Here is a 26,653-nt window from a genome sequence, read left to right as displayed (position 1 = left end):
GAAAGTAGTTCGGATTTCCGGAATTGTTCCTACGCCAGGAGAGTGCCCTGAGAAATAAAATAGTCCATGCTTTCCCGGAAAGCTCTTTTCTCACCACATGAAAACAAAAAAGGAATAGGTTATCGTGTTTAAAAAAATAAGTCTAAACCGTTCGCGGCTTTAATTGTGATAAAGAATGTGATTATAGGAACGTAGGTGGCAGAAAGTGGTCTTGTCGGAAGTCCGTCAGTGTCGGATGTATATACTGTCAGAGAAGTGCTTTCCTCTTCCTTTTCTCCTGTGGCCGCCATCGTGTGAGGAGTGTGGTTCCCGGCGAGCCGAGATAGTCGCTAATCAAAAATGGTCAGTAATGTGTAAAATATCTTTTGGAATGCAGCCATATCGGTTTAGCTTCTGTGTAGTGAATCCTAAAAATTGATATCGCGACGTTATTTAGTACAAAGCTGGCGTTTCGACTCTCCCTGTGAGGGAAGGAGCCATTTTAAAACGTTGCTGCATGGACATGTGTCTGGCCGAGACGGCGTGGGGGAGGGGGGTGACACGCTTTATCACGGTTGTTTGGTTTAAAACTTTCATTCCAAAATCACGTACTTTTATAGAATGCCGTGTTGGAGTCCTCAAATAATACGCTTTCGCGAATATAATATTAATCTCCCAAAACATAACATAGCCGACTGCTTCATCCCTTTTCGTATGGGGGGGGGTGTTCACTACAAGTGAAGTTTTAAAGAACTTTTAAGAACTCGTTTTTCTGTTTTGTGTTGCTTCGCATTTTGATTTGTTGTGAAAACCCTAGCCTTCCTCCTAGGCTGCTGCGTGTTAACAGTACTCTACTGAACTCCCGGAGTTTGTACAATGTACTGGCGCCTAGGTCTCAGAAAAGCAGCAGCACCCGAAGAGCTGTGGGAAGCTGTCAGATAGGTCCAGTTAAACCAATAAGAGCTGTATTAACATGAAAATCTCCAGGAAGTCTTTTGGACAGCCCTGGAACATCGTATTCATGTTCTGTTTCTCCTCCTGTGGAAGTTGAGAACGTTTTGTGGCACCCAAGCTGAGCTGCAGTTGATCTTACATAGATCTTACAAGAATAACCAGCTGGTGTGTTTTTTTTTTGTTTAAAGGGTAACACAAGTGTACTTTGCAGTGATGGCGTAATTTGCGTCTGACCCTGAGCCCAGCGACAGTTTGCCTGCTGTCACCATGCTGGCTCAGAGGGCTGACGAATACCGAGTCTGAGCAAGTTCACTGTGTATTGCTGCATGTGAAGTCATTTTAGTACTTTTTTGTTGGGACATCAGGCTTTCTACCTACCGTTAGTTTTCAGTATCAAAGCTGCACTTTTGGCAACGGTTTATAACGCAGAAGACCAAAGGTTTTGGCATTGTTGGTCAGGGCTGCGTGTTGTAATCTTAGTTTTTTTTATGACAATGTCTTAACAGCCCAGTTAAAATGTGGTACCCTGTGTCTACAGGCTTGCGCCAGACCGTTGATTTCGGTCTACTCCGAGAAAGGAGAGGCCTCGGGCAAGAATGTTGTCATGCCTGCCATCTTCAAGGCTCCCATCCGCCCGGACATTGTGAACTTCGTTCACACCAACATGCGCAAGAACAACCGCCAGCCCTACGCTGTCAGTGAACTGGCAGGTGAGTAGGGCGGAGACAGGTGTTGGGCATTGGAGGCTTCGTCCTAGTAACACCAGTCTGTTCAAAGAGACAACTCGCCCATCCTTGGGACCAAAAAAAACCAAACAAATGCTTGCCATTGGTATTCTTTCAAATAAAGCACCACATTTTGGGGTGGTGCGGTGGGCCTGTGGCTGGAAGGTTGCCGGTTTGTATCCTGTGGCCGGCAGAGGGAATCCATTGGCCCTTAACCCTTAGCCTTATAAATGGCTGACCCTGCGCTCTGACCCCAAGCTTCTCTTCCTGTCTGTGTGTCTCATTTAGAGCAAGTTGGGGTATGCGAAAAGACAAATTCCTAATTAAATTGAATATGGCCAATAAAGTGATCTTATCTTATTTTTCCAACATAACCTCACTGTGGTAAGTGGTTTCTGCCCTTGTCTCTTGTACTGTTTCTATGGGTGTACGATACTGTTGCCACATGATTAAAATATTTGATGGGCCTCGGTTGGATCCCTCCCAGAAGGAAAAGCTTTGCTGATGAGACTCCACTTCATTGGTCCGTGTTTTTGAAACCCGTGATAACAGTGGAAGTTCTGATGGGCTTTACCCTTCAGGCCACACTTTCCTCTTAACTGTAGCGGTGCACCAGTTAGAGCAGCCTCCTACTCCTGCTAGCCTGTAGGAAACCTGCAGGATTCAGCTTTCTCTCTATCAAAGTCTGCTTGACTCAGGTGTGATGCTACGACCAAAGTGTGCCTCAGTAGTCACTTAGATTAATTGATCGGTCATTTCCGCAGCCTCTTATGGGCTTGTCTGGTGATTATTTTCATGTCTTTCAACTGTGTGAGATTAAAGGCAAAAACTGGAGTGTGATGTACAATTTGCCAAAATTCTGATGCTAATTCAACATAAGGCTTGCTTTTCGTATTACAAAAATAAGGATTGAGGTTTCCCAACTGGTTCCTTCACATTCTGTATGTCAGATAGTAAGAGCCCTGTTTTAAGCTGTGGTTGTAGCTTGATTCTCTTGGTTTGTTGCAGGTCACCAGACCAGCGCTGAATCCTGGGGTACCGGCAGAGCTGTGGCTCGAATTCCCCGCGTGCGCGGCGGCGGCACGCACCGTTCCGGCCAGGGAGCCTTCGGCAATGTATCCTTGCTCGCCATCACTTCGGTGCACTTTACTGCAAGCTGGAAAGGGCATAAATGTGTTTAAATAGCTCTGTTCTGGTAAAAATGTGGGCCTGTGATAGGTAAACTAGGAAGGCTAATCTAACAGAAGCCCAATGGATGTGGAGAAGCTATATTGAAAACATGTCTGCAGTCAGGTGGCTGGGATAGGAGCTAGACGTGGCAGGTGCAAGATACAGCCAGCAGTGAGGGAATTTATAGGTTCTTCACATCAGGGAAAGTGTCAAGGAGTTCAAAAACGCCAGCAGCCATATCACCCTGAAACTCACAACTGGCAACCCACTGAAGCTAAGCAGGTGTGAGCCTGGTCAGTACCTGGTTGGGAGACCTCCTGGGAAAAACTAAGGTTGCTGCTGGAAGAGGTGTTAGTGGGGCCAGCAGGGAGCGCTCACCCTGCGGTCCATGTGGGTCCTAATGCCCCAGTATAGTGATGGGGACACTATACTGTAAACGGGCGCCGTCCTTTGGATGAGACGTAAAACCGAGGTCCTGACTCTCTGTGGTCATTAAAAATCCCAGGGCGTTTCTCGAAAGGAGTAGGGGTGTAACCCCGGCATCCTGGCCAAATTTCCCATTGGCCCTTAACAATCATGGCTTCCTTACAATCCACCTCTGTGAATTGGCTACATTACTCTGCTCTCCACCCCACTGATAGCTGATGTGTGGTGAGCGTTCTGGCGCACTATGGCTGCCGTCGCATCATCCAGGTGGATGCTACACATTGGTGGTGGTGGAGGGGATCCCCATTACCTGTAAAGTGCTTTGAGTGGAGTGTCTAGTAAAGTGCTATATAAGTGTAAGCAATTATTAATTATCAAAAATGACTTCTTCCTTTTAGGGAGAGGAGAGGCTTGCAATGATGGTGTAATTTGCGTCTTACCCTGAGCCCAGCGACAGTTTGCCTGCTGTCACCGTGCTGGCTCAGAGGGCTGACGAATATCGAGTCTGAGCAAAGTCTACAGTGTAGGACAGTATTGCTGTATTTATTAAGGAGACCACATAGGGTACATGCCCTGCCTGTTCTATCTCGCTGTACTCTTTAATGCCCAGTGAGTGCACATGGGGCGAGATCATGTGCCCAGAGGCTTGCCACACGAACGCTGTGTGTGTTGCTCCTTGACTCTGGCGCAGATGTGCCGCGGAGGACGCATGTTTGCCCCCACCAAGACTTGGCGCCGCTGGCACCGCAGGATCAACGTTACCCAGAAGCGTTATGCCATTTGCTCTGCTCTGGCAGCCTCTGCTCTACCTGCTCTGGTCATGTCCAAAGGTGAGTCCCTGCAGGTGACCCTCTGTGCATTTTACAGTAACGAACAGATCTCAGTGCAGAATTGCTTTGTGTAATTCCATTCACTTTTTCATCGATAGATCGTTGTGTACAAGACAGAACAACAAATGCCAACTTTGGAGAAATGTACCATGCTGGATTTTACCCCATTGCTTTTCAAGACTGTTTTTGCACATAAACAGTTAACACATTTCCCAAATTTGCTAAAAAAAATCCCACTAAGCAGGGTTAAATCAGTTGTATGCTTAGTCTGGTGTATCTGCGTTGTGCAGGAGAGTTTTATATATATACCTTGACTGTGTGTGCAAGTTGTTAGTTCTCTTGCTGTGATGGTGTAATTTGCGTCATACCTTGTGAACAGCGACAGTTGCCTGCTGTCACCATGCTGGCACAGGAGGTTGATGACACTTCATTCTGAGCAAGATATACTTGATAATTAAAACTGATAGCAGTTTGAATCTTGGCTGCATTTAAGAAGGCACCTTTGCTGTTATGTGGACTTAACTAAATCTATAAGTAATTCTGACTAGTTTCTCTTGGTTAATTAGCGCAGGATGGGAATTCGAACTGTGTGGCTACATAGTATGCTCATAAGCTAGTTCTTATAGCTAGAGTTGCGACATGAGTCGCATACAGTGGGTTGTACTGCTTTCTTCAATGTGCTTTTTACCAATGTCTATTCTTGGTTACTCAAATCAAGCAATATTTGAACTGAAAACAGGTGATTAAGGGTGACTGTTATCTTAATACGTTAGCATCCTGATACACGTGTGGGATATTTCCTAATCCCAGATTGTTGGCGTGTGTGATCCATGCACAGAGCACTGCAGAGTGTACCATCGGTATGTGAGCCCTGTCTGCCTCTGCAGGTCATCGCATCGAGGAGATCCCTGAAGTGCCCCTGGTGGTGGATGACAAGGTTGAGAGCTACAAGAAGACCAAGGAGGCTGTGCTGCTGCTGAAAAAATTAAAGGCCTGGAACGACATCAAAAAGGTCAGCCGCTGCTTATTGTGGTATCTGAACAGTTAGGGATGTTTTCTTATAAAATTTAGGTAGGAAGCAAGGTCTTGTTCTCTTTTACATTCACTTGTAATTAGATTGTAGTTCTGTCCTGTGCTGGCCAGAATCAAGGATATTTTGTACGTGTAGTGTTCCTCAAAAGGTAATGGGAGAAGCCTACAGCATTTAACAGCAATTAAAACCTGTGTGATTCAGAAAAAGTTGCAAAAGGTGCATTTGACCCAATTCAGCTATGTACTATGATGCCGCTTTTCTCTGTGTTGCGTGATTGTGGTCAGTGGTCGTACTGTGAAGTACAGGTTGCTCCTCGACAGACATGACCCTGGTGTTATGCTTTCTTCAGGTGTATGCCTCCCAGCGGATGCGTGCAGGAAAGGGAAAAATGAGGAACCGCCGGCGTATCCAGCGCAAGGGGCCCTGCATCGTGTACAATGAGGACAACGGAGTCACCAAGGCCTTCAGAAATATCCCTGGTGTGTTCACTTAGACCACTGTATTGACCCCTGTGGATTGACAGGACTAAAGGTGTACTGTTTTGCAACATTGTCAGAGTCTAACTCGTGCATTACCAGTCTCGGCGCTTGTACTGAACAAGTCCTAAACCTCAACCTATGTTGTGATGCTACACTAGAAGGAATGTTCCTAGTTGCCAGGAAGTTATTGAAATCCCAGGCTGTTCTTGGTGTGTTCTCTTTCAAAGAGCTGCAGCTGTGATGAGTTCCCACTTCATGGTCCGTGTTTCTGAAACCCATGATTTCAGTGGAAGTTCTGAGCACTTTCGTCTCCAATCCCGGCACTGCCGTAGGAATATAAAGGTTACAAATGAGAAGAGGTCATTTCTACTTCTACTGAAGTGGTGACCAGGCCTAGCCTTGCTTGGTGTCTTGAGATTTGCGGAGATTGAGTAAGAAGGTGCTAACATGGCCATCCCTTAGTCAAAACTGTTGTTGTGATGTTTTTTTTTACGGTGTACCATCTGGGCATTAGATAATGGTCTCAGTAGCTGAGAAGGGAATCTTTTCATGTTTTGCTCAAAGCTTTAAGAAGAGTGCATTGCTGTTTGTTGAACTGTTTAGTTTTGTTCTACAGCTGCCTGTATTCCTCCCAATACAGACCTTGCACTTTGCAGGTAATGAGGGTTTAATAACTTCATATGTTGCATTTGTTTCCCAGGCATCACCCTGCAGAACGTCAACCGGCTGAACCTGCTGCGCCTGGCCCCCGGTGGCCATGTGGGCCGCTTCTGCATTTGGACAGAGAGCGCGTTCCGCAAGCTGGACGAGCTGTACGGCACCTGGCGCAAAGCTGCCTCTCTCAAGGTCGACTACAAGTGAGTGTGTGCAGGCGTAGGGTTTGGGGAGGGGTTGAGGTGGAGCTGGCCATTGACTGCAGGGCACTAGCAGAAGAAGTTGTCTCTCATCAGCGTTCTTCTCTGGTTCTTGTAGTTTAGTCATAGGACATTTTATTTTATATAGTCATAGGACATAGGCAATTTATTTTCTGCTTTGTTGTTTACAGGCAGAATTGTTTCCTCCACTCTGGAAGGGGTGATGACATTTCCAGTTTTATGCTAATTTAAAACGTGCTTGGCTTTTTATATTAATAGTTCCTTTCATCTGTGCTTCAGATTTAAAACCAACCTTCTCTGGTGTTTATATTGCCACAAAAACTGTGATGAGTTTCCACTTCATGGTCCGTGTTTCTGAAACCCATGATTTCAGTGGAAGTTCTGAGCTTTTATTTTCGTGTTGGTGTCTCCAGATGTCTGAGGTTATCTCCACTGTGATTTCTTTGTAGTTTTAAACTACTTTTTAGGTAGTAATGGCAGAGGAATGGGGCTTTGGTTTCCCATTTTCTACATCTTTTTTGGCTTTTGCTTATAAGTGTTTTAACATTGCTTTCTAGCCTGCCAATGCACAAGATGACCAACACAGACCTGAGCCGAATCTTGAAGAGCCCAGAGATCCAGAAGGCCCTTCGTCCTCCCAGGTAAGAGTTGTTTTGTATGTTTAGGTCTTCAAGTTGCAAACCCCGACATGGCGCACAAGCTTTCAATGGAATGCAATGGTTACTCTTACCAGCAAAGCTGATGGTCTAGCAGCTGTGCAGCAGAAGCGCATCCCTGCTTACCTGGTGCCAGCTGGCGGGAGTGTTCACCTCCTGTTAAGAGGCTGTGATGAGTTTCCACTTCATGGTCCGTGTTTCTGAAACCTGTGATTTCAGTGGAAGTTCTGAGCCCTGTATTCCATCTCCTTACCGGCAGCTTCATAATGGAATGAATTACCTTAGGTATTATTTTATTCTGACTTTCTCTAGTAGTCAAAATTGTGCGCTTCTGCCTTGTGCCTTGCATGAAAGATCTGAAGTGCACTGAGAAAACATTGTCCGGCCTGTGGTTTTGTGAGCGCATATGTATTTAATGTTGAAATGAGTTACATATTGCCTCCTTTGTGGTCTTCGTGAGTTTTGCCAGTTTATCTAAAAGCATTTTAACTTTTTCCTGCAGCAAGAAGATTCACCGTAGGGTGCTGAAGAAGAATCCTCTGAAGAACCTGAGAGTGATGGTGAAGTTGAACCCTTACGCCCAGACAGCAAAGCGCCACGCTATCTTGCGTCGTGACCCCACCGTGAGTATACTCGTTATTGATTTAGAATTAAAACGGTACAGCATCTGGACTCAGCCTTGTTTCTCTCTGCATCATTTCAATGGTTTTTATTCCTTGTTTGCTGAAACTAAGTTTTAAAGTGCCTTGAAAAACTTTCTGTAAAACGGCAATATCTTGGTTCCTCTGCAGATCAAAGCCAAAATGCTGAAACCCAAGAAGGCAAAGAAGACTGCGAAGACAGAGAAAACTAAACCTGCAGCCAAGTAAAGTCCAGTTTATACAGACAGTGAGAGGCAGCATTTCCATCAATAAACTATTGGAAGAAAAACTTTGTAAACTTTGGCTCTTTTTTTAAGTCACTTTAAAAAAGTGAAAAGAAGTATGTAAAATACCAGTTTAAAGTCTGCTGGAAGTCCTTAGTTGAAATACAAAGATGCTGCTGGAAGCTGGTGTTGAGTCTTGAGTATAGAGTTTGTACTACACAAGCCAAGAGACTTCAACAGATAAACCTTCAGTTTATTTGATCACATTAAATGTTTAAAATATTTGCGTGACTCTTCTTAAAATAGCAAAAAAAACAATGGGAGTCTTGTACACTTAAGACACTATACACAATTGTTTTACAATATATTCTCATCTGCGTCTTTTTTTTTAAAAGGAAATGGGTCTGTCATTGTCATCTGTAGGTGGGAGAGGCGAAAGCAGAACAGTGCCTTGATTTGGGGGATTTTGAATCTAGGCTACAGATTGACATGCCTGAGGAAGAGAGCAGACCTGATCAATATGGTCAGAAATATGGCTTGTGTAAGATGCTCAAGAAAAGGAGAGGCAGCGAATAGCTATAGCGACCAATCTGACAGACCCTTTTCCTTTAAAAGACTGAAATACATTAATAAGCGGGAGGTTGGGGGGGCATTTATTTGAAGCACACATGCAGCGATGGGTGGCATAGCCCCCTTTTCCTCTTACACCCCTCCGGTGTGGGTGGGGGTACTGGGCTGGTTCAGGCCAATCGTGCTGCAGAGCCACCCTGCAAAATCCACCTCCTCTGCCTCCGCCCGCTTGATGAAAGCATGCACCTAGGAAGTCAAGGCACACAGTGGTGAGAACTTCCTTAGAAAGTGGTTAGTGTGAGTAAATACCTTTCCCACTTGGACTTTAAAGGGGAACTGCAACTTTGTATATTTTGGGGTTTGAATGAGCATTGATAAGTGTATTTCAACCTGCAGTAAAAGTAAAATGTACACATTAACATGTTAAACCTCCATTTCACATAAATAAGAATTTTCAGCCATCTATTGCACAATATTCTGACAAAACCTCCGGTGACGTGGGGCCCCTACGACATCTCTTCTAATCAGATATTGCTTTTGATTTCAATATGGTTTCACCAACAAATACTGTTAATTCTACATGTAAATCACTGGAACATTTCTGTGGTGAAATGTCTGCTGCACAACCTGTACGTTAGTCATTATGGTGACTAATGAGCAGGAAGGGCAGCATCATGTTGCAGTTTATGGGAACTCAAATGCAAGTCTGTGACATGGAGATTTACAGTACTTTCCCAAAGTTCATGATTTTGTGCTCAGTGTGGAACTTTTATTTTGTCACTGAGGTTTAATAACCAGTCTCAGAAATCTTTAATGCTTGGTTTTTAGCATTTCTGGAGAGGTCTTGATTTGATGGCCCACTTGATCTTGATCCACTTGAAGATGAAACTTCTGTCTTCAATCTCAATACCACTTGTTTTGGGGAAGACAAAACGTCTCATTTTTATCCCCATGTCAAATGATAGAACCAGTTGGAAGTTTTTAACTTTAACCTATAATTAGAAGTGGGGGGCATGTTTTCCCAGAACCCCTTCATTTCAAACAAGGGGAACATGGTGCACATGTGATTAAATGTATTATAAGCACTGTATGACACAGAATCAGGATGTGCTTTATTAACATATTACAGAACCCCTATTCCAAGTCTGTTAACCCTCTTGCAGAAGTTAAATCTGAAATGCTACAGCACTGATGCACTGAATATTGCCATTGCAAAGCAACATGGAGTGTTTCCTTAAACTGCACTCAATACAAGAAATCTCTCTGCATGCACCACAGCTGCTGCAGAAATGCTTTTAAGTAGTGTCTCTATTGCAAATAGTGAATAGCATTGTAAATAGGAAACATTTGAGTGTAAAGCCCATTGTCCTAAATCATTCAATGATGGCCAGTTCAGGATGAAATAAATGCTTACCATGAGCTGTTTTAAATCTGCTCTTTCTGCTGGATTCTTGACCAAGCTGAAAAAGAACCAAGCCTTTACAATTGACAGTATAAAAATGACATGATCCCCTCTTTGTTTCAATTCTCAAAGTCCAAACTATTAATCATTCTGTGTGCCTGTTTCTACAGGCATTGCATGTTTTCTGGAAAATGCTGATATTCCCACGGTTTGTTACAAAACGGATTCTGGAATTGCTTTGCGTTTCCAATGCCCTTTGGCTTTTTTAAATCCTGATCCATTTTTCATGTCCAGGTTATCAGGGGTATATAATTATGCACAATCAAAATTTTCCAAAACATGCACAGTTTGGAAACCCTTAACTGCTTTAAGTTATTTTTGGAAAACGCCAACACTGCTTATGGTTTCTTGGAAACTTGCAATTAAGAGTGTGCAAATGAGAGGACTTCCTCTCCACACTGTCAGCATTGTTGAGTTTGTTATTGGACCACTAGGGGGAAGAGTATCATGCATTCTATGAAGTAGTTTTGATCTTAAGTTCAGGAACTGGAGTGTGATTTACCCAGCAATGGGAGACAGTGAGTGAGTCAGGGGCCGTTTTCCCTATCTGAGAAGACTATGGTGTATTCTGAAGCTCCAAATGACTTATGCCATTGAGTTAAAAATGTTTACAAACTTTCGAAGAAGTGACAGTTCTTGTACTTACCACTTGTTAACAAAGTCTTGAAACTCTGAACCAAATATACTTGGCAGCTTTGGAGGTGGCTGTAAAAAAAGAATGACCCAAGAACAAGAGAAAACGGGACAGTTACATCTATTCCATGTAAAATATTTTTGATAATTACAGCGCTGTCCCATAAAACTCCTGTTTTGAGGTACAGAATGTATAAAATTACAGTATATGAGAATAATATAGAAAATAATAATATATATATAAGTATGAACAGACTACTAAAGGGTTTTTAGAATTTCTGGCCAATCTACCTGTACCCACACTTTAAATTCAGGCAGGAAGCTACACACCTCATTCACAATATAGTCCAGCAGCTCGAAAATCGCCATGGGGGGTCTGCTGTCCGGGCCGTATGCTGGAAGGAAAGCGAGGAAGGTGGTGTTTAATGTCAGGGAATTTTCCTGCTGAATCAATCAATAACACAGCTGCCACACCTTAAAATGCCAATGCTTTCTGTCACAAAGTTCATCTTGTGGGGTTGTATCGCTTCTGACCGAGGGTGGACTCAGGACGGCAACTGAGCAGGAGCTGAGAAAAAGGGGGGTGCAGGATGAGGGTTGGGGGAGACTTACAGCTGACAGGGCGGCCAGGAGGTCTGGGTTTGGGGAAAGCCTCGCTGGAGGGCAGGTCGCCCCCTACAGGGCAACCGAAGATCTGCTCCAGCTCCTTGGCGTCAGGCGGGGGGATAGGGTAGCGGCCGATTGCCATCTCCACCAGGGACAGTCCCATACTCCAGATATCGGACTGCACTGAGTAATGGGTACCCTGGAGCCGCTCCGGCTGGACAGGCAGAAAACAATGGGAGCGATGGTTAGGGAAAGATGGGAAGAGCGAACAACAGGAAGGAAGGATTGACAGTGGACAGCAGGGAGGAATAAAGGAGAGGGAGAATGGGAATTGTCGGAGATGCTGGAGTTAGAACATAAAACAGTTACTGCATTCCAGGTGTAGCAGAATCACAGACTACAGCTGTTCTCCAACGAATTTATGCAACCTGACTGCCGAGAAAACGGACCACTTAGATCTCAATGTAAAACAAAACAGGCAGGTTTGGTATAATTTACGGCATTCTCTTGCTAATGAGCTCTTTGTTTTACAAATCATTACCACCAGTGAAATCCAAAATAACGGTACTGTTCAAATATTTGGCAGATGCTTTGATCCAAAGCTCACATGGGATTTAACCCACAATCTTCCAGTTTCACATCCAGACACCTGACTGCTGCTCCACACTGTGGCTTGCTCCAGTGGGACAGCTAGTGCATACGTTTCCTATAGCATATCTAGTAAGATAAAATCTATCCGGGCTGCTCTATACAAATCCTGTCTTGGGACGTGTCCTATTTGCACTAGAAATTACACAGACCATACATCACTTCCTGAAATAAACGGACTGTAAATAGCATAGTGAGCCTTTCTCTTTTCCTTGAATGTATCTCACCCGTGCCCCCCATCTCTGCCTGTGCACCTTGGTCTCTCCTCTCTCTGCATCGGGGGGGCGGGGGGTTCTGTCTCCCTCTTATGCCTTAATTCCTCAATCAACATTCCTAACTGCAGTTTCCTATTGGGAAATTGTTATTGGACATGACAATTGATTTGGAAAAACAAATCTCGGCAATCCACTGTGTAGCATGAAGTGCTCAAGGACACAGTTTTTACCATGTATACTTTCTAGAGCCAAATACAAATACACTTGCACCAGTGACAGACCTTACAGGAAGGACAAAGCCAGACAGCTACTCTTTTTATGTGTTTAGCACTTTGTACTTGATTGTTTGATACAGGTGTATTATTTCCATGTGAAAACTGTTCATTTTACTACTTACTGGAAGGCTCTTTACACAAAATAGACTTACATCCTTTTAAGGGATGGCAGGGCTTTAATGGAGGCAAATCTATGAACAGCAGGAGAGATTACAGGCCACAGTCATCGTCCCTGTCAGGCAGTCTCTGTTGATTATCACACACATCCAATGTTATATAATTGCAATGCATATGCATGAGGCTGCACTTGTGTGTAAAGAGCCCTTCGGTGCGTCAGTCAGCTTGGCTGTCATGGTTATAGAGAGCAGTTCCTGTCAGCCGCTGAATGGAAGTAAAAAAACAATCCATTACTCTGCTTTAGCTGGCATCCATCATGTACAGAAGCCCGAAAAAGGCAGCCTGTAATGGAAGTAAGAGAATTAAATCCTACAGCTCCCACTGTGCAATACTATTAACCCAAAACTGTCACGAAGTCTAGTACTTCCACAATATGAACCACGAGGGAAGAGGAGAGGGAAAGACGGTAACTCACAGACATATAGGACCGCGTGCCCACAAAAGAGTTGGCCATGGAGTCTATGAGCTGGCCACTGACGCCAAAGTCGCACAGCTTGATCTCTCCGCGCGAGTTCACCAGGATGTTGGATGGCTTCACATCTGGAACGCAGAGAGAGGCTCAGAAGCCAGGGGACAGATACAGGATTCACAGCTCTCAGGCGTGCGTCGGCCCCATTCTGTGCAGTATTATCTTTATGTCACACGGTGGGTGACACCCAGCTGTAGAAGCCCCTGATGTAAAGGGCTGCCATGGCTGTGTGGCAACGGCTTAGCATTTCCAGCAGCCAAAAGGGAATCACGATCAGTCACACTGGTGTCCTACCCCACTCCCCCACGAGAAGTGTGAGCTATAAGGAACGAGAGCTGCTGGTCAGCGGGAGTGATGGGCCGTGTTTTTACTCACAGGTCTGTGCGGAGACGGACAGGTCCCACGGCAGCAACTCCTCCCGTGCGCTCAAGAGCACAACGGTCCCCGTGGTTACCAGGCAACCGACAGGCAGGCCTGCTCTGAGCCCGTGCTCCTGTTCTCTAGTGCCTTTTGATCACTTCTTTTTATCTAGCGCATGTGAAGTGCCAGGAGCACTCCTCCTGACTCTGTGCCTTTCTGTAGCCATTGTAAACACACACACGACACTGTGAGGCGAGTGGGAGTTGAGACAGATGGAGAATGTCAGCTGATACTATGAGACACTTGCTGTGAGGGCAGTGTGCTGTACGGCAGGGTGGCGGGGGGGCATAGCCTTGTGTCAAACAGCAGGGCTGCCTCTTACACACTACAGTCGCAGCGCCCAGCTCTCTCTGTCATCTGACTGCACTGTACAGTGTGCCTGTAGGCACTGGCCCAGGTGCAACACACGACCTTCTGTTCCATAGTGTACAAGTTAGCTACAGACGAGAGCAGGCCATTCAGCCTATCTAACCCCTTTGGCTATTGGATAGCAATTTGATTTGATGGATGGCATCCAGCCGTTTCTACAAAGAGACTATAGTCTTCATATTCTGGGTAAAGGATATTAAGGGTTTAGCGGTAAGAAACATTCACTGACCCCTTCCCTACCTTCCCCCACAGGACAGATGTCTTACACACAGGGCTGGGTCACACCATTGCAGCTGATGCTAAGGCCATGGCTGGGCTTCCTTACTGGTTCCAGGAAAATGAGAAGTGTCAGCAATTGTAACGATGAGACGTGTAACCCGGCTGTTACAATCCTGGCTGTGGAAGACCAAGCTTGGCACTGCAAATGGACTCAGAGTGTACCTACAAACTGCCAGTGGTGCACGACCTCCCTTCAGAGTACCTATTATGAGAATTCCTCTTATTCAAATACACACATACTATGGGGAAGAGACATCTCGCGCCTCAAGACCTGCGGCCACTCTGGAACAGACTAGGCTGAGACCTCGATCACCCCAGCGAGGCAGCTCCGCTCTCCTGAAGCTCTGTACTCTCGAGGGGAGCGGTGTTGATCCTGGGAAATACTATCTCTTACTGTCTGCAGCCGGGTGATGCTGGTGAATGGCCTCTGACAATACGATAACTCTGAATTTAATACTTAAACAATGTGTGCTTTGTTGATTTGTATTTGTAAGGCTGTGTTGTCTTGGTTCACAATTAGCTACCACCTGTAAGTTCAAATACATCAACCCTAGTAATAAATCAAAACCCTTAAAATAGTGTAGCTTAAAAAAGGGATTATTGACTATTTCTCTTTTATTGTTGTCATGGCAATACAGGCTTCCCCTGAATCTGCTTGGGGATCTTCCCTGCCTCCTTCAGCACCTGAGCCAGGACTCTCCCATCCTGCAGGTCAGAGGTCAGGAAGCCATCACACACCTCCCAACGGGGCTGCTTTAGGACACCGCAGTTACAGTAGGTATCCCCATCATCCACACTGACTCACCCCTGTGCATGATCTTGTGTTTCTCTCTCAGGTACGTCAGTCCTTTGATCACCTGGAAACACAGCAGACAGATCAACTGCAGATCTGCTTCCCAGCAGCCCCTCTCCGTATCAATTCACAACTGATAACCACTGGACCGCTGGACAGGCAGGGAGGGGAGAGAGAAGGAGGGGGCTCATGACTCGTGTTCGAGTCCTCATACATGAGCTTACTCAAATGTGCAGCAGAGCTGGCTGGACTCAGTGGATAAGTCTCCACACACAGCTGCCCTGTCTTGTCCGCACATACAAGTGCACTGACTGCAGTTATGCTTTGTGAAGCAGAAACAGCTGTCACAGAACTCCACGCACGTGCCAGAAGCACATGGAGAGCAATGCCTGGGATACTGCTGCCATGCAAACTGCAGTCCGTCCTGTCAGTTTCTGACAGGCATTCTTGTCACAGCATGGGACAGGCAGGCCCACTGCCCAGGGTTTAAGGGCTGCGACCTTAACACTACAAAAATAGTGACAGGGCTGCCACATCAGCACATCTGCTAGAGCATCACCATGCAAGAGCTCAAGCTATGATTGTACATGCTTTAGGGACTTGATTTAATTTCATTTTGCGTAGGATGCCACAGGAAATGGCCTCTGTGGGTGTTGAAAAAAATCCCAGCACTATAGCTTTCCATCTGGTGCCTATTTCCACCTGATATAGGATCACATCTATCTAAATTCCCGGGAAATGCCCTATAGCCCCATCCCAGCCTGAACCACTCACTGCAATGCTGACTTTCCCCAGGATCTGCTCAGGGATCTTCCCTGCTTTCTTCAGCACCTGGTCCAGGGAGCCCCCGTCCTGCGGGACAGATGGAAGAATATTTATGGCTCTTCCTACACTCTTATACTACTGTGTCATTATGTCAGAGTGTCTTCACTGCGCTGGATGGCACCTAGTTCTCTTGGGAGCTCTGCATGCACACACAGTGTCAGGAAAGACTGGAGTAGCACTGTCCCAGGATGCTACTCATTCCCTTACATATAGCAGAGCATCAGAGCAATCCCACCAAGAGAGGAGAAGAGAAGAAACGATCTGAAAGAGGGAGAGAAAACTGAAAGAGAGAGAAAGTGAGGAAACTGCAACGTCCCTGACACACTGCTGTGGTTTCATCATGTCTCCTAGTGTACAAGGAGACTTTATTGTACCAGCCTTAGCCCTTGATAGTGACCGTGAATACAGGTGTCTGTCAAATCAACATAAACTTTTCCCACCACAGACATTCAGAAGAAGAGCTGCCCAGATGCCCTGTCTGTTCTGGCTAACCAGTGAGGGCCATACCAAGGCCTGAGCTCAGGAGGGGTGGACACTGGCCCTACCATGTGCTCCATGCAGATGCTGATCTCGCCGTCGCTGTAGAAGGCACCATAGAAGCCCACGATGTAGGGGGAGTTACACTCATGCAGGACCTGCAGCTCCCGGATGATCTGGTTCCTAATGGCAGGCTTGATCTCCAGGTGGATGAGCTGGAACAGAAAGCACAGGCACACTCACTGCACGACGGCTCATGCGTGACATGTATTCGCTCACCATTCACTGACCTCTGGTCATGTTATCGGACAGAATTTCTCAACGGAGCAAAATGTGCTGATTTTAAAAAAACTTCAACAAAACAAAAAATCTTTCCTTCTCTGCCACCTTCCTGATTCTTTGTAAAACAGAAAGCCAGAGATGAGTATCTGGCTTTAAACACAGATAATGTACCAAAAAAAATCAATTTCCTTTGCAACAGTGCATTTGCAAAGAACATACCGTCTCAGGAGAAAGGCTTTTAATGAAGAGTAAGAGAGACGGTGAAGGGTAATTCCTCTGTCCAGGTTCTTAAGGAGAACCAGGTTTGCTGTTGATAGTCAAGTAGAGTACAAGGGGAGGGAGAGTCTGCATTACAGGAATGGGGGTGAAGATCACTGCATATGTATGTGTCACAGGGCTCAGCCCACTGAGCCAGTTCAAGAGCTGACATTACCCCTCTGAAAGCCAGGCAGTGCCAAACTCTGCTGGGGCACAGAACCGATCTGTGGACACAAAGTGATCCGCTGTCTAAGGAGTGGCGCCGCGCATGCTGGGAGCAGGTATCCCGGCAGGAGCAGGGAGAACTGCACTCATCACACATGGCAATAAAAAGTGATGTCATTACGGGGCAAAAAACTCGGGGGCTCTGTGGGTAAGGATCTGTACCTGTGGCTGGAAGGTTGCCAGTTCAAATCCCTCTGTTGGGCTCCTGAGCAAGGCCCTTAACCCCAACTGCTCCAGGGGCGCCATATAAATGGCTGACCCTGCGCTCTGACCCCAAGCTCCTCTCCCTGTCTGTGTGTCTCGTGGATCATGCAAGCTGGGGTATGCGAAAAGACAAATTCCTAATGCAAGAAATTGTGTATGGCCAATGAAGGGATCTCATCTCATCTCTTATCTTACGTGAGGCAGGAAGTTCTAAATGACAGCGCCTTTAGGGCGGTGTGGGACTGGCAGTGACACCACAGGGGCTCGTACCTTTCTGGCCATTATGAGGCCGGAGGGGCGGTGCGACACCTTGAAGACCACGCCCCCGTTTCCGGCGCCCAGCTCGCAGATCTTCTCAAAGTCGTCGTCCTTCAGCTCCCCCACCTTCTGCTTCTGGGTGAGGAACGCCTCCAGACGCTTCCTCTGCTGCTCGTCCAGCTCCAGCTCCTCCAGCTTCTTCTGCAGGGCCTCCAGATTCGTCCTGCGGGAGACGGAGGTGGAGGGGCCTCTTGAGTTTCTGTAATGGTTGGTAACTCATTCGTGCACACTCTCGAAGTAAATCACATGTTGAAACAGGGCCTGAGCAGCAAGAGGACATTGCAACAGATATCAAACCCTTGCGCAGAGGAAATGGTAACAAAACCACTTCCAGATGATGCAAAGGAAGGACTTTTTGGCCCAGTGCAAACCTCACTCCACTTTTACAATCCCCAAATGAACACCCACTGGCTCCAAAAGCCTCCATCCATTCATTTTCTAACCGTTTCTTCAAGTTCAGGATATTGGAAGTCTATCCTGGCAAACAACGGGTGCAAACTGGTCCTACTCCAAAAGTACAGTAGGTTCTTGTTTATTTACTTATATCTAAATTCTCTAAATATCTCATATAATTTTGTGTGGCATGACGGTTAGCACTGATGTCTCACAGCTCTATGGTCCTGGGTTCAACTCTGGACCGGAGTGCCTTCTGTGTGGAGTCTGCATGTTCTTCTAGTGTTCACCTTTGCTTTTTTTTTTCCTCTAAGTGCTCAAGTTTCCTCTCCTCTTCCAAGGCTGGATGGGTTAATTGGCAACTCTAAATGGGCCTGTGTGTTTTACCCAGGAGTAAACAGGACTAGAGTCCTGTCCAGGGCGTAGTCTTGCCTTGCGCCCTGCACCTGCTGGGACAGCCTCTGGCTCAACACGAGCCTCCGCAGCGGCTACGGAAATAAAAAACGTTGATAAAGGAATGATAAACTCAGTGCAATAAACATACCTGCACATACATGTTGTTCAATCCTATAAGTGTTTGCTGGCCTATTCAAACGACTGCATTGTGAAAACTACTGAGTTTATTGGGCTTTGGTCTCATGTGCATGTGAAGCAAGTCCCATTTCTCCACACTGCACTGCCACCCTGTGACCATCGGAGTGACCTCTGGTGTACATCTCCCTTGTGCAAGACACGTTCCCCATAATCCAATCCTCGTGTCTCTCGCATTGCATTGCGGTCCCGCGAAAGTTCAACATCCTTCTTCAGAAAATCGGAAACAAATTTTGATCCGGCGCAGTGATCTCTGAAAACCCCTCTTCGAGTCCCCAGTGAATGGAAGAGCAGGATTCCACACCGCTGTGGTCACCCAGCAGCATGTTTCACAATGCCATGCCTGGGATTCCTGGAGCCAATGCGATTCAGAGTAAGGCATCTGAGTACTGGTTTGTCGGGTGCCTCTACACTGCTGGTCAGTGGGAAGGGGAGGAGCGAAGCACAAACACAGATGCCCACTGTGGACAGAAAGGCCAATCCTGCCCTCGCCTCACGTCAGCGCAGTGACTCGCGCTGTGCAGGACACTGTTAATTCTGCTGCATGGTGTCCGTGGCCTCTGTTGTCATGGACACAAATTTCCTCAGTGACCGCTATGGAGCAGTGCATTATGGGTTCCCAGAGTGTGACCTCCCCTGACCTTTGCTCCAGTAAAAAGCTATACAAGCGCACAACGCTGGCATAAATGGAAACCAATATCTTGGTCAGGAGTTGTTGTAAAAATTGCGAAACGGTTGTTTAAAAATCCCAAGAATTATTTGGAATTGGAATGAATGAGACTGAAAGGTTTTTTTGTTTAAACGTCAGTCTTTGGCTACAATTCTCTTTATGTCTGTAGTTAACGGAGTGCCTCGATGGACATGAAGACCTTCCTGACTTCCCCATTCCCCTCTTCCCCTCCCTCCGCTCTGCTGTCCCAGCACAGCGCTGGGGAAATGGAAGGAAAGGGAATCTTGGCAGGACCCCCAGCTCTATATATAACTGAGCGGGTGGCCGTGGAGGACTGCTGGAGATGTGAGATGCGTGAGAACAGCAGCCTTTGAATCGCCTCCAACAGGAGCAACAGGAGGAAATGGGGGAAAAAAAACGGCAACTCGTTTTGGTCGGGTTGGGAGGAGCCTTCACCTTCCAGAGTCAGGAGGAAGACAGCTCAGCAAGCACAGGACTGAGGACTAGCCTGGATTCAGACAAACGACAGTTACATCACAGCAGGGAACATACTTATGAAGGCTATCAGCTGTGTACGGGCGAAGCCCGGGCGGTCATTAATTGAAATTCCAAAGACTGCTATGAAATATCCAGTCCGGAGGGAGGCTTCAGAAGTTTGAATGTGGAAATGAAGGAGTATCCTGCTGTGCTGGTTCCCAGGGCTGAAATCTGTCTGTCACAGGAGGTGATGTTTACTTCCACAAGACACGCGACAAGAGTGCGACGTGTGACGGTGCCACTCCAGCCCTCCGCAACCCTCCCTCTGTCTAAGCAACGAATTGCCAGGATCTGCTCATTAACATCACAATGGGATCTGGAAGCACTGAAGAAGTGTGTGCTCTACATGTACATGAGGGGGAGGGAGGGTGACTGACTGCAGCAGTCACAGTGAGCTGACGCTCCAGCAGGCTCTATTAAACAGGCAAAATCAGGGTGCAGGAAAGGGTCAATACTTTTTTTAAAAGAAGAAATGTGTTGTGTCCTGATAGCCTGTTTCCCAAAATGCCCCACCGGAAAGGATGAGAGATTATTCTGGTTTACAATCCAAAAATCACAGAGGAAACTAGAACACACACGTACAAGTACTCAGCCACTCCAAGGAATAATCAACCTCTCGGCAACCTCTCCCCCGTCATCACCCACGCAGTCGTTCTTGTGGGGTTTCCATTTCGTTCCCCTAGTTCGTTCCTCTGCGCCTCCCTGCCTCGCCAGCGCTTGAAGGGTTATGGCTGCCTCTCGACAGCAGCTCGGCGAAGCCATGGCAACCGCGGGCGAGCGCGCCAGCGAGAGGCTCGGGGGTGGCGTGGATCGTGCTGGGACCAGGGGCTCGGGGCGCCGCGTGGTGAAGTGGGGTGTGATACACACACTTCAGCGCGCGCGTGGGAGGAGAGGCGGAGGGCCAGCTCTGTGGGGTAAGCGGGGAGCATGTCCACCTGGAATCCACAGTGCACTCAGGCAGCCATGCCTTGGCGCTCGTACAGCTACAGGGGAGGCGACAGGCAGGGCTTCAGCACGGCCTTGAGATGAAGGAGGTGAGCCCCCAGATAGAAGCCCCGAATTTAATTCAGAGTAAGCAATGGCCTTACCGTGCATAACCTGTTTTTTTAATTTGCTTTGCCAGAATTTTCAAAAGTTCAACAAGTCTGTTTCATGCTTTACCCCAACATTATTGTACTATTGTTCCAAATGGGTTTTATACAGCACGGGCCCTAAACTTGGTGTCATGGTGGTGCAGTGGTTTCCATTGCTGTCTTGCAATCCAGGGGCCCTGGGTTCAATTCCGGAGCTGGAGAGCTGTCTGTGTGGAGTTTGCGTGTTCTCCTTGTGGTCGTGAGGGTTTCCTCCTGGTGCTTCAGTTGCCTCCCACAGTCCAGAGACATACCGGTAATACTGGTAGGTTAAATGGCTTCTGGGAAAAACTGTCCCTAGTGTGACTTTTTGTGTGCTTGTGTCTGTGTGCACTGCAATGAACTGGTTTCCTACCTAGGGTGAATTCTTCCTTGTGCCTGATGCTTGCTGGTACTGGATAAAGTACATGGAAACGGTTCCTATTCTTTGCTTTGGCCCTTGCCCACCATGGTAAGGTCTTCTGACTACTGCACTACCCTAACAAGGTTGTGGAGTAGGGTGCAATAAGGGTGTGTTCACACTTATATCCTCTCTCACGACCCAACTCTTTTATTCGTTCAGTACAATTCGAGATAACCCTGAGACAGGTGGGGCTGTGCTGTTACACGCATGTAGGCATATACAAATCCTGCAGGTGTGCTTGTCTCAGGGCAGAACGGGCCACACAGTGTACAATGCAAACAGCATTCCTGCTCCTGCTAATTATTAACCCAGATTGCAGATCCTGAACTCCTTCCTGCTAGGAAATGTATGAGGGTCAGCCAGGAGACTGCTGGTTAGAATCTCAACACAAACTGCTCAGAGGAGGCTGTCTGGCCTGTTCGGTAGCTCACAGCTAATTGATCCTAGGATCTCCTCCAGCCTTTTCTTAAGCACAACCTGGGGACCAGCTTCATCAAGAAATACACGGGTATGACTGTGCCAATGCTTGGGGGGATTTTGAATACTCTTCTTGGATACCCTTATCGTCTTCTCTTCTCTGTTCATGCCTATAACATAATGGAGCAGGTGACCGGCTGTGCGCAGCACCAGTCCTGATCTGTAAAAGGTGGACCACTTTTCTCTCTACAGACTTGTCTGCTGGCTAAACCACAGTAATAATAATTCCTTACACTTATATATCACTTTTCTGGACACTCCACTCAAAGCGCTTTACAGGTAATGGGGACTCCCCTCCACCACCACCAATGTGCAGCCCCACCTGGATGATGCGACAATGGCAGCCATAGTGAGCCACTATGCTCACCACACATCAGCTATTAGTGGGGAGGAGAGCAGAGTAATGAAGCCAATTCAAAGATGGGGATTATTAGGAGGCCATGACTGGTAAAAGCCAATGGGAAATTTGGCCAGGGTGCCAGGGTAACACCCCTACTCTTTTTGAGAAACCACTGGGATTTTTAATGACCACAGAGAGTCAGGACCTCGGTTTTGAGTCTCATCTGTAGGACGGTGCCTTTTTACAGTATAGTATCCCCGTCACTATACTGGGGCATTAGGACCCACACAGACCACAGGGTGGCGCGTCCTGCTGGCCCCACTAACACTCCTTCCAGCAGCAGCCTTAGCTTTCCCAGGAGGCTTCCCATCCAGGTACTGACCAGGCTCACACTGCTGAGCTTCAGTGGGCTGCCAGCTGTGAGTTGCAGGGTGATATGCTGCGGTCATCTTATACCCTAAGAAGACACTATCATTCAGTATCATCTTAGGGCATAATAAACATATGGCAAAAACACACGAGTTGGAATTAAATCACTCTAATGATCAGTGGATGCCTCTTAACCTTAAAACACGTGGGAACTCTTGAGAACAGGCTGGCTTCCACCTCTTTTTAAATTAAATAGACTTGTCTAAGCAAAGAACTCCTGCTTAAAGATCATCCTACTGTAAGGCACTGTATCTCCTCTGGAACCAATGAGCAAAAAAAATAACAAAATCCTCCACAATCCTAATGAACCATCCAGACCCTGAAGGATTATGCTGGCTTGTTATATAGACACTTGACACCACTCCCACATGGACGGAGTGTGTATAGAGAGAGGCTACACACAATGCAGAGGAGCCAAGACAGCTGAAATCACATGCTAGACTCCGCCAGTCCTCAGGAACAGTGATGCCAGCTGGAAGGGAACTGTTTTGCTAGGTGAGATTTAATTAGAAAGATTGGCCTAATCAGTTGCCAGGGAGAGAAAGCAGTCACTGCCAGGTTATCGTTCCAGCTCTTTCCTGCACACAGCTGGACAGGTGCTGCCTTGCTGTAAAAGGGCCAGTGCATAAAATCCCTCTGTGCAGTTTTTAGAATGCAGCCAGAGGGGGTTATTTTCCTGGGTAGCAAAATACAGGTGATTTTGTTGGAGCTGGAGCCGTCTCCAACACATGACAGCAGCCACAGAGTCTTAGCATCAATTCACGCCTCACCTTGCTAAAAATTCCCAACAGCCCTGAATATATTTAGAATGTACCGTAAAATCAGAAATAGATGGGCAAAGGCCTCTTTGAATTTAAAGCACACGGAAAAGAATTGTGCTATTTAAAACCAACTCTGGAGCATTAAGAAAAGTCTTTTTGGACATGTAATGTTTTTTTATGTCATGCTCTGGCTTCCTCTGGCTAGTGCTGTGGGTCTAAGGGCAGGGCAGCGTGCCCCAGCCCAGCTGTGAGACTGTTCCGGGGATCAGTCCCGCTTTCCTGACACACAGGCAGCAACAGACTTGCAGCATTCCTCATGTCAGAAGCAGGAATTCTATTAAGCCCCTGTTCCGAGTTCCAGAGCTCCAAACTCCGGCCTGCACTCTGTACCAACATTCCGGAGGCGCTGCACGCAGCAACCTGCCCCAGCAATGTGGGAGGAATGCGTGAGCGCAGCTCCGCTGTCGTGAGTCACAGGGGGAGGAAATTAAGGCATTGAGCTGGTATGTGAGATACACAACACCCCGATTGTTTTTACACACGCAGATGAAGGCAGAAGATGTCATTTTCATATTCCTGTGACTCTCCTGAACATTTTAAATTCTTGTTGGCTGGTTAATTCAGGATTTCACCCCTTAAGAGCTTCCTGGCAACCGCCCACACCAAGACTATAAAATGGTCACAACAAAAAGAATGGGGTTATCCATTAGTCCACGGTTTGCATGTGCACTTTGTCCATGTTTGAAATGCAAGTTTCATGACACACAAATATGCAAAGTCATCTCTTTCTCAGTGTGCCTCGGGAACACGTTCACAATAGATGCAACTCGGCTTACTGTGGCATACTGTACCCTCTTCACTCAAAACCTGGTCCCTGTACTGCCAGGCGCAAAACTGACAACCGAAGGTCTCACATTTAATACAGAGCTGAACCTTATAATGAGAAGCATCTATAAGCAGCAAACGCAGCAAACTGCAGCCTTGCAATTCAACCCCAGGCAATAATCTAATGGTGTAAAAACAGGGCTCCCTGCTTCAGACCTGCATGGTCTATGACAGTCTCAATAAAATCACAGGGAGTGATCTTCATGGCTGGCTCCTGGCCCAGACGCTCCAGTCTGAGAGACTGAGCAAAACACATCCGCAGCACCTGTGGACTGTGGAGCGGAGGAGACTGTATCTTCTTCTTCCTCACGGGTGCAAACCAGGGCTGAGCTGAACTGTTTACCTACTGTTTCCGTTCAGAACTCTGCCATACTAAAGCACATAGTCTTCATCCAAAGACAACACGGCCATTCAAAAACACCAAGCACAAACAGGAGCAGACACTAACACCACGCTATCCTGTGCAGGATATGGAATAGTCTGCTCCACCACAAAACAAGGGAACCCATTACAATAAGCGCTGCACACACAGGCTGCCTTTTCATCCTGTCGCATATTTTCTTGGACTTTTGTCCTTGGGGGAGCAGAGGGCTCCAGAACTTCAGAAACATGATAAACATCTGTGGGTCGTTCCAAGCGGAGAGCGATGCTTTCTGCACAGAGCGCTGTAGATTGAAGACAGACAAGCACTGCCCTTCGATAAGGCCTGCTTAATTCATGGTACAATGTCAGCCCAGCACTCAAAGCTGTAGGCCCAGTTGAACAACAGATTACTGGCCTCTGCGCACCCTTAGTGGCCAGTGAAACATGGGACCCAGGAAAGCCACGCAGCACAAGAGCCTTTATGCCCCATGTGCAGGGTGTGAGCCCTGCTCGGCCACAATGGCTGATCTCACAGAGAGGGAGGGTGCGGAGAGTGGAGGCTGTAAATTTCGCCCCGTTCATCAACTTTCCAGAGGGCACCTTTTTACCCCCTGTTTTGCCCAAGCGAAAAGCTGGAAAGAGAAATGGAGGGGTACTGGGCATCGCAACTCTGCTGTGAGCAGGCCAGCTGCTGGACACCTGACCTAGGGGACACATCCAGGCTGTCTGTGACCAGTGCTCCTCAGCATCTCCCAGTACTAACAAATCCTTCAGACAGATTCTGTGCCAGGGGTGAGCTACAATCCCACAGGCCATGGTTGCTGTATCATTCACAAACAGAACAAGTGCCAAACTTACCACACAACACTACCCCCCACTCATATACTGTACCTATTCACTGCAGCTACGTCTGGCTCTATTACAGAGAGGTGTTTTGTGTCCTTAACAGATACGGACATAGATGCAAAAATGTTTTAGCACAGATTACTGACTTGACATTAATGGAAGTGTATACACACACACACAGTCACACACACAACAAAAAGACGTACACACCATCAGAGAAAACAAAGTGGATCAATAAGTTGTAGGCGTTGCAAGCAGGTATTGAGGATTTGCATCAACAACATTAATAGTAACGACAGTTTAAAAATACTCAGCGGGAGAAGGAGGGCAGGAAAACATCCAGTAACATGTACACACGCAGGAAACACACAGATCCAAAGGGGCCATGGACTAGTTAAACCTCAGTGAAACCAGCAGGAACCCCAGGACAGCCTTTAGCATTCCACTCTGTAACTCCTATTAAAATTCCTGGGAATGGAGCGGTTCAGCGGAACCACTCCTGATGTCACGACACCACTGGGGTCCTCGTAAGATACTCCTCTTTATTTTCGGGGGTGAGGTGGGGGGGTCACCCATGTAACAGCACAGACCCATGTCATATGTATTCATTTAAAAAAAAAACAAGAAGAAATTACAAAATAGAGCCTCGCAATGAAAACAACAAAAAAAAAAAACCCAAGCAGGATATTTAGATATACGGCGCTAGTGAGCAGAGAGCAGAGCCACACAGATCACCCGATTCCGAAACAAGGAGGAAAACGTCATTGTAGCTTTTAAAAGATTAGAACTTACTCCGTGGCGCTGGTACCGTTGACAGTGTTGCCATCAGGAGCTGGGTTGAGCTGAATCGGCTCCGGCTTCCTCCTCTTTTGCATTTTTTAGAAAATCAGCGACAAATTACCCGACTACAGGAACCCCTGAATAAATCACGAACTGGCGAGTTACAGGCGCTGGGAGGGGGGGTATCTACTAGTGCAAGACTCCCAGACAAGAGTTAATAATGCAATGATATTTCAAAGAAATAGTGCCGCTATCCTACCCAAGAGTGCAGCCTGTTACACAGTAAAGCCTGCTATCGCTAAAAAAAGCTGTAAGCGGCGGATGAAGACTCGCCTTCCTCCTTCCACTGATACCCAGAATTTCTCTATGGGTGGATAGTCTCTTTATGTTTCAGTAACATTTTTTCTCCCTATTTGCTGACAGCCAATGACTGTGAAGGTGTACGTCACGAAAATATTTACATTAGTCTTCCTGCGAGCTTGGGGACGGCGTCTTTGGGGAGAGCTCCCCCTCCCGGCGAGTTTTGGCTCGACAGTTTTGAATGAACTGTA

At 46.9% G+C, this 26,653-nt stretch overlaps 2 protein-coding genes and 7 non-coding genes across 9 annotated transcripts; 8 read left to right on the top strand and 1 right to left on the bottom strand.

Annotated features, from left to right (window-relative positions):
* The first annotated feature begins 182 nt into the window (after nt 1–182).
* Nucleotides 183–8,057, top strand: rpl4 (ribosomal protein L4). The gene is made up of 10 exons (XM_088641082.1): nt 183–342; nt 1,472–1,643; nt 2,667–2,773; nt 3,946–4,084; nt 4,972–5,096; nt 5,467–5,596; nt 6,297–6,453; nt 7,029–7,112; nt 7,630–7,750; nt 7,919–8,057. The coding sequence occupies exons 1-10, from the start codon at nt 340–342 to the stop codon at nt 7,994–7,996; spliced, it is 1,116 nt and encodes a 371-aa protein (XP_088497208.1). The 5' UTR covers nt 183–339; the 3' UTR covers nt 7,997–8,057.
* LOC148659137 (small nucleolar RNA SNORD16) lies at nt 1,140–1,239 on the top strand. The gene has a single exon (XR_015940659.1). It is a non-coding gene; the product is annotated as a small nucleolar RNA SNORD16 (small nucleolar RNA).
* Nucleotides 2,155–2,226, top strand: LOC148659136 (small nucleolar RNA SNORD18). The gene has a single exon (XR_015940657.1). It is a non-coding gene; the product is annotated as a small nucleolar RNA SNORD18 (small nucleolar RNA).
* Nucleotides 3,667–3,766, top strand: LOC148659135 (small nucleolar RNA SNORD16). Its single transcript, XR_015940658.1, has one exon. It is a non-coding gene; the product is annotated as a small nucleolar RNA SNORD16 (small nucleolar RNA).
* Nucleotides 4,425–4,523, top strand: LOC148659134 (small nucleolar RNA SNORD16). Its single transcript, XR_015940660.1, has one exon. It is a non-coding gene; the product is annotated as a small nucleolar RNA SNORD16 (small nucleolar RNA).
* Nucleotides 5,829–5,899, top strand: LOC148659133 (small nucleolar RNA SNORD18). Its single transcript, XR_015940656.1, has one exon. It is a non-coding gene; the product is annotated as a small nucleolar RNA SNORD18 (small nucleolar RNA).
* LOC148659132 (small nucleolar RNA SNORD18) lies at nt 6,790–6,860 on the top strand. The gene has a single exon (XR_015940653.1). It is a non-coding gene; the product is annotated as a small nucleolar RNA SNORD18 (small nucleolar RNA).
* On the top strand, nt 7,292–7,362 carry LOC148659131 (small nucleolar RNA SNORD18). The gene has a single exon (XR_015940654.1). It is a non-coding gene; the product is annotated as a small nucleolar RNA SNORD18 (small nucleolar RNA).
* A 167-nt stretch (nt 8,058–8,224) lies between the features above and the next one.
* map2k1 (mitogen-activated protein kinase kinase 1) lies at nt 8,225–26,525 on the bottom strand. The gene is made up of 11 exons (XM_088641081.1): nt 26,115–26,525; nt 17,450–17,660; nt 16,279–16,425; nt 15,683–15,760; nt 14,921–14,972; nt 12,994–13,118; nt 11,270–11,477; nt 10,988–11,052; nt 10,671–10,729; nt 9,977–10,022; nt 8,225–8,808 (listed from the first exon to the last, which is right to left on the bottom strand). Exons 1-11 carry the CDS (start codon nt 26,195–26,197, stop codon nt 8,695–8,697), a joined length of 1,188 nt encoding a protein of 395 aa, XP_088497207.1. The 5' UTR covers nt 26,198–26,525; the 3' UTR covers nt 8,225–8,694.
* Between the last annotated feature and the right edge of the window lie 128 nt (nt 26,526–26,653).

The sequence above is a fragment of the Lepisosteus platostomus genome, chromosome 7 (assembly GCF_059453375.1).
Source record: "Lepisosteus platostomus isolate fLepPlt1 chromosome 7, fLepPlt1.hap1, whole genome shotgun sequence".
NCBI lineage: Eukaryota > Metazoa > Chordata > Actinopteri > Semionotiformes > Lepisosteidae > Lepisosteus > Lepisosteus platostomus.
Note: the sequence above shows the minus strand (reverse complement) of the source record. Positions and strands in the feature narration are given on the sequence as shown.